The following is a 14247-nucleotide window of genomic DNA, read 5'->3' on the forward strand; positions in this document are numbered from 1 at the left end:
ACCCTCCCAGGCTCCCAGTAGCACAGAGACACCTCAATCTGGAGCTGCAGTGAAGCTCCTGCCTGCTCTGTGAAGTAAGAGGTCCAGGCCCCTGGGGGCAGGGCTCCTGCCTGCCTAATGGAGTGTATATCCCTGGCTGCACATCCCTGATGCTGTGGCATCTTGGCAATGGCCACTCTAGATGGGCTGCTGCTGCTATCAAAAATACTTCAATTACTATCGAAGCAAAAGAGACTCTACACAGTCAAAACAATCTTGAGCAAAAAGAGCAATGTCAAAGTCATCACACTACTTTCCTTAAAAATATATTATAAAGCTCCAGTAACCAATGCCACATGGTCCTGTTACAAAGACAGACAGACAGACAGAGAAATGGAACAAAATAGAAAAGCCAAAAGTAAACTAAACTATTTATTGTCAACTGATTTTGACAAAGGTACCAAGTACATACAATGGGGAAAAAAGAGCCTCTTCAATAAACGGTACTGAGAAAACTGGATACACACAGGCAGCATAATGAAATTTCACCTTTTTATCCCACCACATACAAAATTAAATAAAAATTGAACATATTCTAAACTTTTATTATAAGTTCAGGGTCATATGTGCAGAATGTGCATGTTTGTTAAATAGGTAAACATGTGTCATGGGGGATAGTTATGCAGATTATTTTATTACCCAGGTATTAAGCCTAGTATCCATTAGTTAGTCTTCCTGATCCTCTCCCTTCTCTTACCTCCCACACCCATTTAGACTCCAGTGTGCTTTGTTCCCCTCTGTGTGTCCATATGTTCTCATTGTTTGGCTCCTGATTATAGGTGAGAATATGCTGTGTTTGGTTTAGTGTTCCTGCTTTAGTTTGCTAAGAATAATTGCCTCCAGCTCTATCTATATCCCTGCAAAGTACATGATCAAAGACAGAATGACAGAAATACCATTCAATTCAGCAATCTTATTATTGGGGATATACCAAAGGAATATAACTCACTCTATTATAAAATCAAAAACGTGTATTTTCATTGCCGCTTAATTCACAACATCAAAGACATGAAATCAACATAAATGCTCATCAATGACAGACTGGATAAAGAAAAGATGAATTACATACATATACCATAGAATACTATGCAACCATGAAAAACCAATACTTAAACAGAATATGTGAATCTCTAAAACTACTTCTAAAAAAGCATAAGGAAATAGCTCCATGCCATTGCTCTTGGTAAGATTGTTTGGATATAATCCTGAAAACAAAAGCAATGAAAACAAAAGTAGACCAATAGAATGCCATTAAACAGAAAGGCTTCTGCAAAGCAAAAAAAGACAGTTAACAACCCACAGAATGGAAGAAATATTTCCAAACCATACATCTGATAAGGGGTTAACACACAAAAATATATGAAACTCAAAAACTTAATAGCAAGAAAACAAATAATGCCCTTAAAAAGTGAGCAAAGAACCTGAACAGATATTTTGTAAAAGGCATACAAATGCAAAATCAGTACATTAAAATAAATAGAATTACCAATCATTAGGGAATTGCAAATTACAACTAAAGGGAAATATCTCTTCACACTGTTACAATAGCTTTAATAAAGTGATGAAACATAACATGGATTGGGAAGAATGCAGAGAAAAGGGAACTTTTAAACGGGTTACATTAGCTTGGAGGGATTTGAGGTGAGACATCCAAAATACTAGTGTATGATGAGTGCTGGAAGACAAGGAAATGAATCACTTAATAAGAGTGACTATGAGGAAGGGCTTGAAGGGATCGTCCTCTCACATCCATGTGAACCATGAACATTAAACATGGAGAAACGAGGAGAGACGGTACATCAGTTTGGAATGCATCTTCAGGGGACGCTGAAATAACAGCAGCATTTGGTTTTCTCTACAACCCTTTCATCCTTTCCCCCCAAGCCCAGGAAGTTGTCAGGGGTGTACTTTGTGATGTCAAAGCCATCCTAGGACTGCCATTGGCTGGGAAACCGCCTGCATGATCAAACAAAGCTCAAGGGTGTGGCTTTGCCTTGTCACCAGGAGGGTATATATATAGGGAGGGCAGGAGCTCTGGGACAGCCCACTGGCAAGCTTCAATAAGGCTGTGGAAGCATGTGCTCTTGAAGAGCATAGTACAGACATTCTACAAACAGCTATAGACATGAAACAGCCAACTTTAAGCACCAAGATGAAAAGTATATCCAACAACAAAAAAAGTGACAAGGTAAGATTGTTAGGATTTGAAGGGAAGGTGAGGGTGAAAGATAGACACACAGAGAGGGGGCGGCTCAAACAGCAACACAGGTATGTTCCAGATACCTGTAGAAGTGGGGGACCACCTTAATGCCAGAATGCACCGCTACTTACAGGCTCCAGTACTTACAGGTATGGGTGGGAGGGGTTTGGGCGGTATGGCTTGCTACCTGGCAGGATATTGATAAGGTGTTTTTATGATCCTAGTAGGACATCTAAGACGTTTTAATGATCAGGATGTTTGTCTCTTTTTCTAGTGGGATGTCATCGTGGTGTTTCTTAGGACTTTGCCCAGCAAAATATGACAGGAGTGTTTCGTTAGTTGGGAAATCTTGCTAACCTCAATGATTGTTGAAGCCTTTTCTAAGATTGACTTTTCTAGATAGACTCTCATGTAGTCTTTGACAGAAGATACTTGCTCTTCTCTTCCAATTCAAATGCCTCCTTTTTTCTGCCACTGGACAAAATTCCTAGTAGGAAGTTGAACAATGCCGACACTGTTGCACATGTTGGTCTTAGATTGTAGTATCCTGCATGTAAACACTCAGAACAACTGCCGGCATGTAAACACTCAATCTGCCTTGTGTTAAGGTGATTAGGCAAGATTTTTCTCATGGCCTGAACCCCCATGGAATGTTTCTCTTTGACCAAGGTCTGGAAAACAGCAAGGTGCTTACAAAATGGTGGTTTGGACTCACATTGTCGCCTTCAACTTCAGTATAAGAGGAAGAGGGGAATTATTGATTGGCTGCTTCCTGATGAGTAGAGGTGCTGTAATCAGGGTTTGGATTTTGCAGCAGTGGGTGTTCAACTTGAGAGCTGTTTCCCTGGAGTCACTGGTACCGTACTTGGCAGAGGAGAAGGGTGGTATCAATGTGCTGCTGGGTGGCTGCCTGGACAAGGGAGGTTAGCCTTCAGGAGATAAAGTGGGATATGAAGACAGGTATACATGGGCCAATTGTTCGTGTTAGGAGGAGAAAGATTAGGGGCCCTAAGAAAGGGGCAACCTGCTATCCCAGTGCTGAGTGCAGCAGAGGTGTTTAGTTCCGCTAACACTACAATGAGCTGTAGAGCCTGCTTAGTGTGTGTGGAGGAAGATGAGACAGAGGTTACTAAAGGAGCCTGGATTGTCTGCCTGCTCAGCAAAAGGTTAATGTTTAGATTGAAACACCAGGGTGCGTGTTCCTGACCAACTGGCCAGTAGGCAGAGATGAGAGTCTGTGCCGAAAAGGAAGAAGACACTGGGGGTGGACAGACAAGAGTTGTGAGTTCTGGTGGCAAGCCACGAAAACGGGGGTTGAATTCTGGACAAGCCTTTTGTTTTAACTTTTACGTTTTTCCAAATTGAATAGCTGCCAGCAAGGGTAGCCTCTGGGAGGGCCTAATAGGGAACGTTAGGGTGGGAGTCAGTGAAGGCTGCTTGGTTTTGGAGAGAGAGAGATAAGTGGGTTTTTGTAACTAATAGCCATTGGGGTCCTGACAGGGCAGAAGGCTAAAGGTTGCAGTTGAGGGACTTGTTTGTGCATTTTTTCCCGGGAGTGCCCTTGCGTTGGATACATGGAGAGCAGGGCTGGCAGAGAGGGGAGGGGTTGGTGAGAGGTGTTTTATGGACTCCGACTTGTAACCTGTTTAGCGAAGAGGCTATGAGGCAAGGAGGGTGACAGCCCTGTGTGTGACCTTGTGGATGGATTTGAGGCATTGCAGGGGAGGTGTTTAGCGTAGCAAGATTATAAACAGTTTTTGGGGATGAATCTGCTGAGTAGGTGAGATGCAGGTTTATTTTGGCCTGCATTTATGTGGCCAAGTTGACAGGAAGGGCTGTGAGCTGTGGGATTTGTGTGGACAAACAAATTTAACAATTGGAAGAAAGACAGAGTGTGACTGATGTAAGAGGCAATGTGTGAGGCAGAGGGTCTCAACTGATAGAGGTTGGGGGTGGGGACTCAGAATATCCCACAGACAAAGAAGACAAAATGAGAAAAAGGAGATTCTAGTAGGAGTGAAATGTTGGAAGGTGCCCTGCAGTCATACCTCCTGGGTTAGCGTGAGAAATTAGCATGGACTATCCAGGGACATGGGGAAGGAAAACCAGGGAAGATCTGAAACAAAGTCTGAAACAAAAGATTTGAAATTGGAGGCAGGGAGTATTATGGACTAGGGCCTTCCAGATTGGCAACTTCTGGAATTCTTTGAGACGGAGTTTCGCTCTTGTTACCCAGGCTGGAGTACAATGGCACGATCTCAGCTCACCTCAACCTCCGCCTCCTGGGTTCAGGTAATTCTCCTGCCTCAGCCTCCTGAGCAGCTGGGATTACAGGCACATGCCACCATGCCCAGCTATTTTTTTTTTTTTTGTATTTTTAGTAGAGATGGGGTTTCACCATGTTGATCAGGATGGTCTCAATCTCTTGACCTCGTGATCCACCCACCTCAGCCTCCCAAAGTGCTGGGATAACGGGCGTGAGCCACGGAACTTCTAGAATTCTTAAGTGCAGTGATGTTGGTCCTGTGAGGGAGGGAGAATAATTTGGGGGTGAGGAAGTTTCTAGATGTGGCTCTGGTGCTCTTTTCAGTTTGGAATGGTGTATTCAGTGTGAAAAGGAGGCTAGCTTTGCTGCTGTGGGAGTAGATAGGATAACCTGGTGACAACCTGCCCACTTAAGCTGGAGAAGGGAGGAGAAGGAGTCTGCGATTCAGCCCGTCCCCTGTTGTAGGAACAGGGAGTGTTTTGAAGATGGCCTTTTTGGCTAGGAAAAGTAAGCATGTGCATACTGTCTTATTAGATGTTGGGTAAGGTGTAACGCTGGCCAAGTATTCCATATAGAAGGGGGAGAAATTACATGGAGATTCTGGTGGATAAAGGGGCATTCATATATGAGTTTAAATGGGCTTAGGCTGAGTGGTTTTTGGAAAATGACTCATAAACTCATGAGAACCAATGGGAGAAGTGAAGTCCAGGCCATTTTAACCTTTAGGGAAAGTTTGGTTATTTGTTGGTTATTATTTTTTTTTAATTTTCTGAAGACTTGGGGAGGCGAGGAATATCGAAAGCCCATTAAATGTTTAGAGACTTTGTCAACTGTTGGTTAAAATGTGAAACAAATGCTGGCCCATTGTGTGACTGGATGCAAGAGGGGGTTGAAACTGGTGGATAATATGCGTGAAGAGAATAGAAGCGATGGTGTGTGCCTTTTCAGTGGTGATAGGAAAAGCTTTTATCTATCCAGAGACTCTGCCTATTATAGTCTAAAGGTATAGAATCATTTTATAGGGGGCATATGGGTGAAGGTGATTTGCTAATCCTGCCTTGGTAGGTGTCCTCAGGTCTCGTGTGTGGGAAAGGAGGTGGTTTGATAACTTTTTCAGAGGAAGCTTAAATGCAAAGGGAACACACCTTAGTAATATCTTTGAGATTGGCAGACATGGTGGAAGAATGTATCTAAGTCTTTAAAAGCTGGAATAGGGGCAGTTACCAGCATGGAAATGGTTGTGCACATACAAAACTACAGAAGATTTTTTTTTAAAAAACTTGGCCAAGACACTTTCTTCATTGAGACAGACCCATTTTCCCTGAATGGTGCCAGCCCAGGCAAGTGGGGTTTGTTCCTCCTGGGTATCTTGAGGGTGTACGCTGGGAAAAATGGGCAATAATGACGGGGTCTTAATGGCTGCTGGCCATGCTGCCAAACATATTGAAAAGATTTTCCTGGTTAAGGTTTTTGTAACATTTTGGTGCCCCTTCAGTGAATAATGGCGGCCTTTAGTGGTAGTTTAGCCACCTCCAGCAGCTTATGTCTAATTTGCCATTTCTTACGGGAGTTCCTTTTGTAGTTTGAAAACTACAGATAACTGCCAGATTAAGGCATCAGAGTGTAGGATGTGGTATGCGTATGTGGAATGGGTGTAATGTTGACTCTCTTTCCCTTTGCTAGGGTGAGGGCCCTGGTTAGGGCAACTAGCTTTGCCTGTTGAGAGGTAACATGGGGTGGGAGAGCATTGGGTTCTAGGAGATTATTTTCAGCAATGATGCAATAGCCAGCTGCTGGACATGGCTCCCTAAAAGAGCTTCCATTAATTAACTGTGTATGTGTTCCCAGCAAAGGGGCTTCTGAAATGTGTTGGAAGGGGGAGGATGGGGAGTCTAAGAGGTCCAGGCAAGAGTGGAGAGCTTAGAGTGGGAAGTATTTACAGGGAGGAGTGTGGCTGGGTTGAAAGTTTTATGTCTCTGGAAGGTGATTAAGGGTTACCTATGAGTAAGTCATGTATCTGCTATAAGTGGGATGGTGGGAAGGATACAGGGGACTGATGGTTTATGAAGTCCTGTAGGTTATGGGAACAGGCAATAGTAATGTGTTGGTAAAGAGTGTGTTTCTGTGTCTCTGAGGCCAGCAGTGTGGCCACCCCCAAGATTTATAGTCAGAGTGACCAGCCTTGGATGGCAGAGTCCAGTTGTCTTGAGAGGTATGCAACAGCTTATGTGGCATTGCTGTATCTTTGGCAGAGCAGTCCAAGAGCAAGGCCTTGGTCAGCATGTATATACAAAGTAAAGGGCTTGGGAAGGTTGGGAAATCCCAGTGCCAGCAACATTAAAAGGGCATTTTTTAGCTTTTTTTTTTTAAAGTGGGAGTTGATGGGACAAGTTAGAATTAGGGGTTTTAGGATGGGCCCATGTGTGGCTTTGTAGAGTGTCTTGGCCAGCAAGTCAAAGTTGGGAATTTACAGCCAGAAATATCCCACAAGGACCAAGAAGTAGAGGAAGTACTTTTTTGTGTGAAGAAGGAGCATGTCCCAAAGTAGCTCCTTTCATTGGCTTGGGATGGCTCAAGAATTAGGGGTTAGGACAAACTCAAGGTAAGTAACTTGGGTTTGGACTACCTGAGCTTTTGTGGGTTAGGCCTAATATCCCTGATTGTGGAAATTTAAAACCTAAAATCTGAGTGGTGTGTTGGATGGACAGGTTAAGGGAGGGACTGCAGAGAAGGAGGTCATTGAAGTATTGGAGGAGGGTGCTAGGAGCAAAGGGAAGTTCAGCTAGGTCCTTGACGAGGGCCTGTCTGAATAGGTGGGGGCTATCCTGGAACCCCTGGGAGAGTACTGTCCATGTTAGTCAGGTGGACATGTGAATATTAGGATTTTACCAAGTTAAAGCAAAAAGAATTTGGTAAACCGGATTTAAGGGAATAGTGCAATAGGTGTCTTTTCGTTCCAATACAGAGGAGTGTGTGGTAGATGGGGGAATATGGGAGAGTGGAGTATATGGGTTGCAGACCACTAGATGGATTGGTATCACTGCCTCATTCACAACCTGGAGATCCTGGACCAAGGAGTAAGACGAGCCTGTCTTTTAGAAAGCCAGAATAGGGGTGTTGTGGGGAGAGTTGACAGGCTTGAGAATTTGAGCTTGTAAAAGTTTACAGATAATAGGTTTGAGGACCCTGAGGCTGGCTGCATTAAAGGGGTATTGAGACTGATGAAGGAAAATGGAGGGGTTTTGAAGGGTTATTTTAATTGGGTTATGATGTGTGGCTCTTGAGCACTTAGAAATGTTTCAAACTTTAGAATTAACAGAAGGTAACAGGGTGGATAATAAGGATGAGAGGGATAAGAGAGAGAGGAGAGCATTTGAGCAGCAGAGGAAAATAAAAGGGGTAGAATTGTAGGAGCCACATTGCATGAAGGCCTGGAATTTACTGAATATGTCCCGCTCCAAGATAGGGGTAGGACACTGAGGGATAAAGGAAAGGGTGGGTGAAGCGGGGTGTGGAATAGTTTGTATAATCAAAGACCAGTCTGGGCATAGAGGGGATTCCATTGAATCTCACAATAGACACGGAAGAACTGAAAAGTGGTCTAAAACATTCTGGTGAAACTGAGTAACCATTTTTCTCTTTGAGTGTCCAATAGGAAAGACATGGGCTTAGCAGAGACTGGCAGCATTACCCTTGGTTCTGAGGTGGTGATGGCAGTGGGGGCGGTGGACTCCCTGTCAGTCTTCAGGTAGAGGTGGTAAAGCAGGATGAAGAGTTTCACGGAGCAATGTCTGACTTCCAGTGTTCCTTGATACCACAGATAGGGCAAAGTTTCCAGAGTGTCCTGGGATTAGGGCAGGCTTTTGCCCAGTGTCCTGTTGACTGCACTTATAACAGGCTCCTGGAGGTGACTGTTGCCAAGTTGAGGGATTCTGTATGCCTTGGGAACCACGTTGAGTGGCAGCTACCAGCATTTGGTAGTTTGCCTGGTCCTTTTTTAGGTTTGGGATTTTCAGTTCTTCCTCTTTATTCTTAAAGACCTTAAAGGCCACTTTGATTAAGTCTTTTCAGTAGGTTTGTGGGCCATCCTCCAGATTTTTAAGCTTTTTTTCAAATGTCTGGGGCTGACTCAGGGATAAAGTATAAATGGAGATAGACTTTGCCCTTATTTGTATTAGGGCTTATGGTGGCAAATTTAGTTGTGACCTTTGAAAGGCAGAAGAAGAAAAGAACAGGGGCAGCTTTATTTATGCCAGCTAGAAGGCATGATGTCGTATGGCCTTGTTCCTGTCTATGGGAATTGCCTGATCATTCCAATTGGGATGACTTCTGGGGACAGCTCGAGTCTCTTTTGGGTTGTGAGCAGCATCTTGTTGGAGGAAGGTGTTCTCATGGGCCTGCATGTCCATAAAGATGTGTTTCCTGTCCTCCAGGGTCAGGGTACAGGAGAGAGTGACATATGTGTCATGGCAGGTAAGGTCATAAGATTTTGGGAAGTACAGACATTCCTTTTGGAAGGAGGTAGGATCCATTGAAAAGGAGCCAACTTTCCTTTCACTATGGGAGAAGTGAGCTAGAGAGAAGGGAAATTGAACTCAGCTTATGCCTTCAGCCCTCGCAACCTCCTGCAAGGGAAGGGCTTTGGAAGGCCTTTGGGCATGTGACTGTATTTCAGAGAAAGGGGGTTCGATGTGAGACCTGGTTTGAGGTTGAGAAGGAAGGTGGGATGCAGGGCTACAGTAAGGGGTTGGAGGAGCCGGAGCTGAAGGAGAAGGTGAAGGGAATGGTCATGGGCAGGAGGCTGAGGAAGGGGTTTGTGGATCAGGTTGAAATACAGAGGAGGAAGGCTTGTCTGGAGGAGGGGGTATTTTTGGGGATTTCTCCTGGAGGAGGAAGATTTGAAAAGGTGAACAGGATTGGCACACACACACACACACACACACACACAGAGAGAGAGATAGAGAGAGAGAGCCATGAATGGTGATAAGAAAAGCACTTCGGATCATTTACCATTGCTTTGGAGAAAGTTTTTTAGATTATGTTGAACTTGGAAGTTGAATTTTTTTAGATTATGTTCAATTTGGAAGTTTTGTATTTTGGAAGAGAGGAGTGAATACTCTGAAGGGGAGTGGATACCCCTGAGGAAAGTGAGTGCCCTGGAAGGAAGTGAATACCCGAGAGGGGACCGAGTACTCCCGAGAGAAGTGAATACCCCAAAGGGAAGTGAGTACTGGATTCCTCCTGGGAGAAGAGATCTGGAGAGTCAGGGCAGCCCCAGAGCCATTCACGGTTCCCCGGAGGCCGTAGCAGCCAGAGTGGCAAGCGTTCTAAGGGTGTCCCTTAAGAAGCCAGGCTGTGATTGCCTGGTGACTGGGGAGACCTCTCACCCAGCACTGAAACTTTTTGGAGAACCAGCAGAAACAGAGAGGAATCCGGAAAGGAGGAAGAAGGAAACTCACCCACTAACTGAAGCCTGGTGCTGCATGTGATGTCCGACAATGGAGGTGACTCTTGTTGCAGCTGCCCGGAAAGGGGAAGGAAGGAAACGTAAGACGGAAACATTGATCAATATCTGGAGGTTAGCTTAGGGCTGGAGAAGATGAGAGAAATAAGGGGAATGGGAATGGGAACAGGGAGTCCACTCAGGATCTGGAAGTAGGCCCTGGTCTAGTCTGTGCTGCTTGCTGCTTTCCAGCTTGCAAGAGAAAACTTACTCATTAGAACCCAATCACCATTCTGAGTGTTGGCACCAAAATGTTAGGTTTTGAAAAGAAGGTGAGAGTGAAAGAAAAACACACAGAGAGGGGGAGGCTCAAACAGCAACACAGGTATATTGCAGACACCTGTGGGAGTCGGGGACCAGCTTAATGCCAGAGCCCACCACTGCTTACAGGCTGGGGTACTTACGGGTATGGATGGGAAGGATCTGGGCAGTGTGGCTTGCTGCCCAGCAGGATATTGATAAGATGTTCTTATGATCAGGTGGTTTGGCCCTTTTTCTGGTGGAATATCATTGTGGTGTTTCTTAGAGCTTTGCCAAGCAAGATGTCATGGAGATGTTTCTTTAGTTGAGCCTTTGTCTACACTGTGCTCAGATGGTTAGGCAGGATGTTTCTCACAGCCTGAACCCCCATGGAATGTTTCACTTTGACCAAGGTCTGCAAAATCATAAAGAGCTTACAAAATGGTGCAGTTTGCACTAACACATATGACCCTAGCCATGCTCCTCTTTTTCCCCATAGATCCCTACCCTATGATTCCACCTTGTTCTTCTCTGGCAAAAACCCCTTTCTCAATCTGCATTTCTTCTTATAAACCACACCCCCCCACCACCACCACTATTCAGTCTCTACCCTATTCACCAAAATAACGTCTTTCTGGCCCCTCCCTGTTTTCTGACCAGATGCTGGAGACACTGAACAGAGTTTTAGCCTCTGATCAAAGTTTGAAGAAGACCAAAAAGTCACAATATCCAACAATATTAGTGTTTTACTACAGGAAGGATAAGAATATAAATTCAAATCAAATGGAGTATGACCAGTCTCGAGAGAATTCCATCGATCCAATCAAAGAGGAGGAGGACAAAGACCTAGACTCATGTGAAGGATCTTCACAGAAGGGTGAAGACCTAGACTTATGGGAAGGATATTCACAAGAGGATGAAGACCTAGATGACTCAGCTGAAGGATGTTCAGAGAAGGATGAAGACCTCGATGCATGGGAAGGATATTCATAGAAGGATGAAGAACTCGACCCATGGGATGGACCTTCACAGAAGGACGAAGACCTCGACCCATGGGAAGGATGTTCAGAGAAGGACGAAGACCTCAATTCATGTGAAGGATATTCACAGCAGGACGAAGAACTTGACTCATGGGAAGGATCTTCACAGAAGGACGAAGACCTCGACCCACGGGAAGGATCTTCACAGAAGTACGAAGACCTCGACCCATGGGAAGGATGTTCAGAGAAGGACGAAGACCTCAACTCATGTGAAGGATATTCACAGCAGGACGAAGAAATTGACTCATGGGAAGGATCTTCACAGAAGGACGAAGACCTCGACCCATGGGAAGGATCTTCACAGAAGGATGAAGACTTCCACTCATGGGAAGGATCTTCAAAGAAAGACGAAGACCTCGACCCATGGGAAGGATATTCACAGAAGGACGAAGACCTCGGCCCATGGGAAGGACCTTCACAGAAGTACGAAGACCTCGACTCATGGGAAGGATCTTCACAGAAGGACGAAGACCTTGACTCATGTGAAGGACCTTCACAGAAGGACAAAGATCTCGACTCATGTGAAGGATATTCACAGAAGGACGAAGACCTCCACTCATGGGTAGGATCTTCACGGAAGGATGAAGACCTCAACTCATGTGAAGGATCTTCACAGAAAGATGAAGACCTCGACTCATGGGAAGGATCTTCACAGAAGGACGAAGACCTCGACTCATGTCAAGGATCTTCACAGGAGGGTAGGCAGGATTAGTCACACATGGAGAAACCGAATTGGACAAGGCATAATAACAATAAAATAAAATTTGAGGAGCTGATGACTGAGTATCTCTCTGCCTATTTTGTGATGGTGAGGAGAAAGGGAAAGGGAGAGGTAGACATTCGAGAAGGGAGGGATATGAGATACTGTAGGGTTGCTGGTATACCCACAGCTGAAGCAGACATTTTAAATAAGGACTCGGGGAAGGACTGATTCCTGGAGACAAATTTTCTTCTTAAAATTTTATCCCACAGGAGACAAAGAAGAGGATTTGGTGTTTTTTGGAGCATGTACATATTTAGAAGGGCACATAAAAAGAGCTGCATTGTATGTAGATGACCGTGACACTCTTTCCAAAATGAAGACATCAAAATCACCACCTCCATGACATATACCTGATGGTAGTGTGTTTTGTAGCTCACCCAATTCTTTGAGCAACTGAACACCCTCAAAAAGACAAACAACCTCACCCTGCAGAAAGTAAAACAGCACATCACACACACTAAAATAATGGTGTTTGCAGGACCTGGTCCCAATACTAGGGCACTTTTTGGTAAGAAACTCTAGGTGGAGCAGGAGCCGACCAAGTGTAGGACACTGGGAGTGGCCTGTTTCTACTGCAGGCAACAAATGGGAGCATTGTCTATGGAGAATTTTAAAACAAGAATGTCCGTAAAAGCTGGTATTTTTGTTGCCACTTCCATACATCAGCATTCCTATAAAGTGTCAATGATTAAGAAGTTTTCCCTTGAAAAAATATTGTTTTCATTGGAGGGAAGAGAGTGATTTTGGCATCAAGTGTAGAGGGCTGTGGTATATTTCTTGGGTTAATTGCTCAAGATCCTCTCCTGTTTACTCATTCATTCTCCTTTATTTCCATGGCCCAGTTTCATTTCTCTTGTCTACATTGGCAATCATTGTAATGCATTTGATGTGCATCCTTTTCTCTGTATGAGTGTTAATACATGTTTCATATTGTTTGTGAATATTTATTTTCAATTTATGTATCCATTGTCAATATTTAATGTTTCACTCACCCCTGTTTTTAAGATGCATCTATGTATGTCTAATCTTTTCTTCCCCTGTAAATGGAAATGTCAGGTGTATTTTTGTATTTGTAACTTTTAGAAATATATTTTGATTTTTATTATTTGTACCCACCCTTTGGTTCATGTTTTGTTTAATTTATACTTTAGTATTACGTTTTCTTTCAAGTGACTGTACATAGTATCATGTGTTTAATTTTGATTTTCACATGTTCAATGTTAGTATATAGAAGTGTGATGGATTTTTTAATTCTACTTTAAATAAATTTATTGTGTATATTTGAGGTTTACAACATCATATTATGGGATACAGAAAGTAAAATGGTTACTATAGTGAAGCAGATTAGCATATTTCTCAGTTTAAGTGTGTGATAATAGCATCTAATCTCTACTTATTTAACAAAAATTCATGGTACAATTTCATTAATTTTAGCCCCCCTGTACATTCGATCTTTATACTTGTTCATCTTACATATCTGCTATTTTGTTTCCTTTGACCTACATCTCCCATTTCTTCTCTCAACCCCAGTATTTCATTCTCTTCCTCAGTCTATTTCAGCCCCTAATTTATATAGTCCACATATGCAATCATCAAATCTTTTTTTTTTTTTTTTTTTTTGGTCTGGATTATTTAACTTAGTGTGATGTCCTACAGGTCAATCCATGTGGCAAATGCCAAGACCTCCTTTATTAAGGCTGAATAATATTTAGTTCTGTATAACTACTACTACTACTACTGCTACTACTACTACTACTACTACTACTACACACACACACACACACACCCCAAATTTTTAAATCCATTCATCCATTGATGGGCATTTAAGTTGTTTCCATATCTTGGCTATTCGGAATAATGCTACAATGAACATGAGAGCACAGATATCTCTATGAGGCTGTGATTTTATCTCCGTTGGGTATATACCTAGAAGAAGGATTGCTGGACCATATTGTAGTTACTTTTTTTTTTTTTTTTTTTTTTTTTTTTTTTTTTTTTTTTTTTTTTTGAGACCGAGTTTTGTTCCTGTTGCCCAGGCTGGACTGTGATTGTGCAATTTCGGCTCTCTGCAACCTCTGCCTCCCAGGTTCAAGCAATTCTCCTGCCTCAGCCTACCAAGTAGCTGGAATTACAGACATATAATTCCATGCCTGGCTAATTTTATACTTTTAGTAAAGACAGGTTTTCTCCATGTTG

The 14247-nt window shown here is 43.4% G+C and overlaps 1 protein-coding gene across 1 annotated transcript; it reads left to right on the plus strand.

Moving 5' to 3' along the window:
* The first annotated feature begins 2164 nt into the window (after positions 1-2164).
* Positions 2165-12000, plus strand: LOC101034368 (sperm protein associated with the nucleus on the X chromosome N4-like). Its single transcript, XM_003939094.2, has 3 exons — positions 2165-2227; positions 10909-11125; positions 11738-12000. Exons 1-3 carry the CDS (start codon positions 2165-2167, stop codon positions 11998-12000), a joined length of 543 nt encoding a protein of 180 aa, XP_003939143.2.
* Positions 12001-14247: the final 2247 nt, after the last annotated feature.

This window comes from Saimiri boliviensis, chromosome X (assembly GCF_048565385.1).
Source record: "Saimiri boliviensis isolate mSaiBol1 chromosome X, mSaiBol1.pri, whole genome shotgun sequence".
Classification (NCBI taxonomy): domain Eukaryota; kingdom Metazoa; phylum Chordata; class Mammalia; order Primates; family Cebidae; genus Saimiri; species Saimiri boliviensis.

Excerpts from the sequence above, each read along its gene's own strand:
- LOC101034368 (XM_003939094.2), top strand. The coding sequence starts at position 2,165 with ATGAAACAGCCAACTTTAAGCACCAAGATGAAAAGTATATCCAACAAC. Across the intron at positions 2,228-10,908 it reads ACAACAAAAAAAGTGACAAG|ATGCTGGAGACACTGAACAG; the intron begins GTAAGATTGTTA and ends TTTTCTGACCAG. Across the intron at positions 11,126-11,737 it reads TGAAGGATCTTCACAGAAGG|GATCTTCACAGAAGGACGAA; the intron begins GTGAAGACCTAG and ends ACTCATGGGAAG.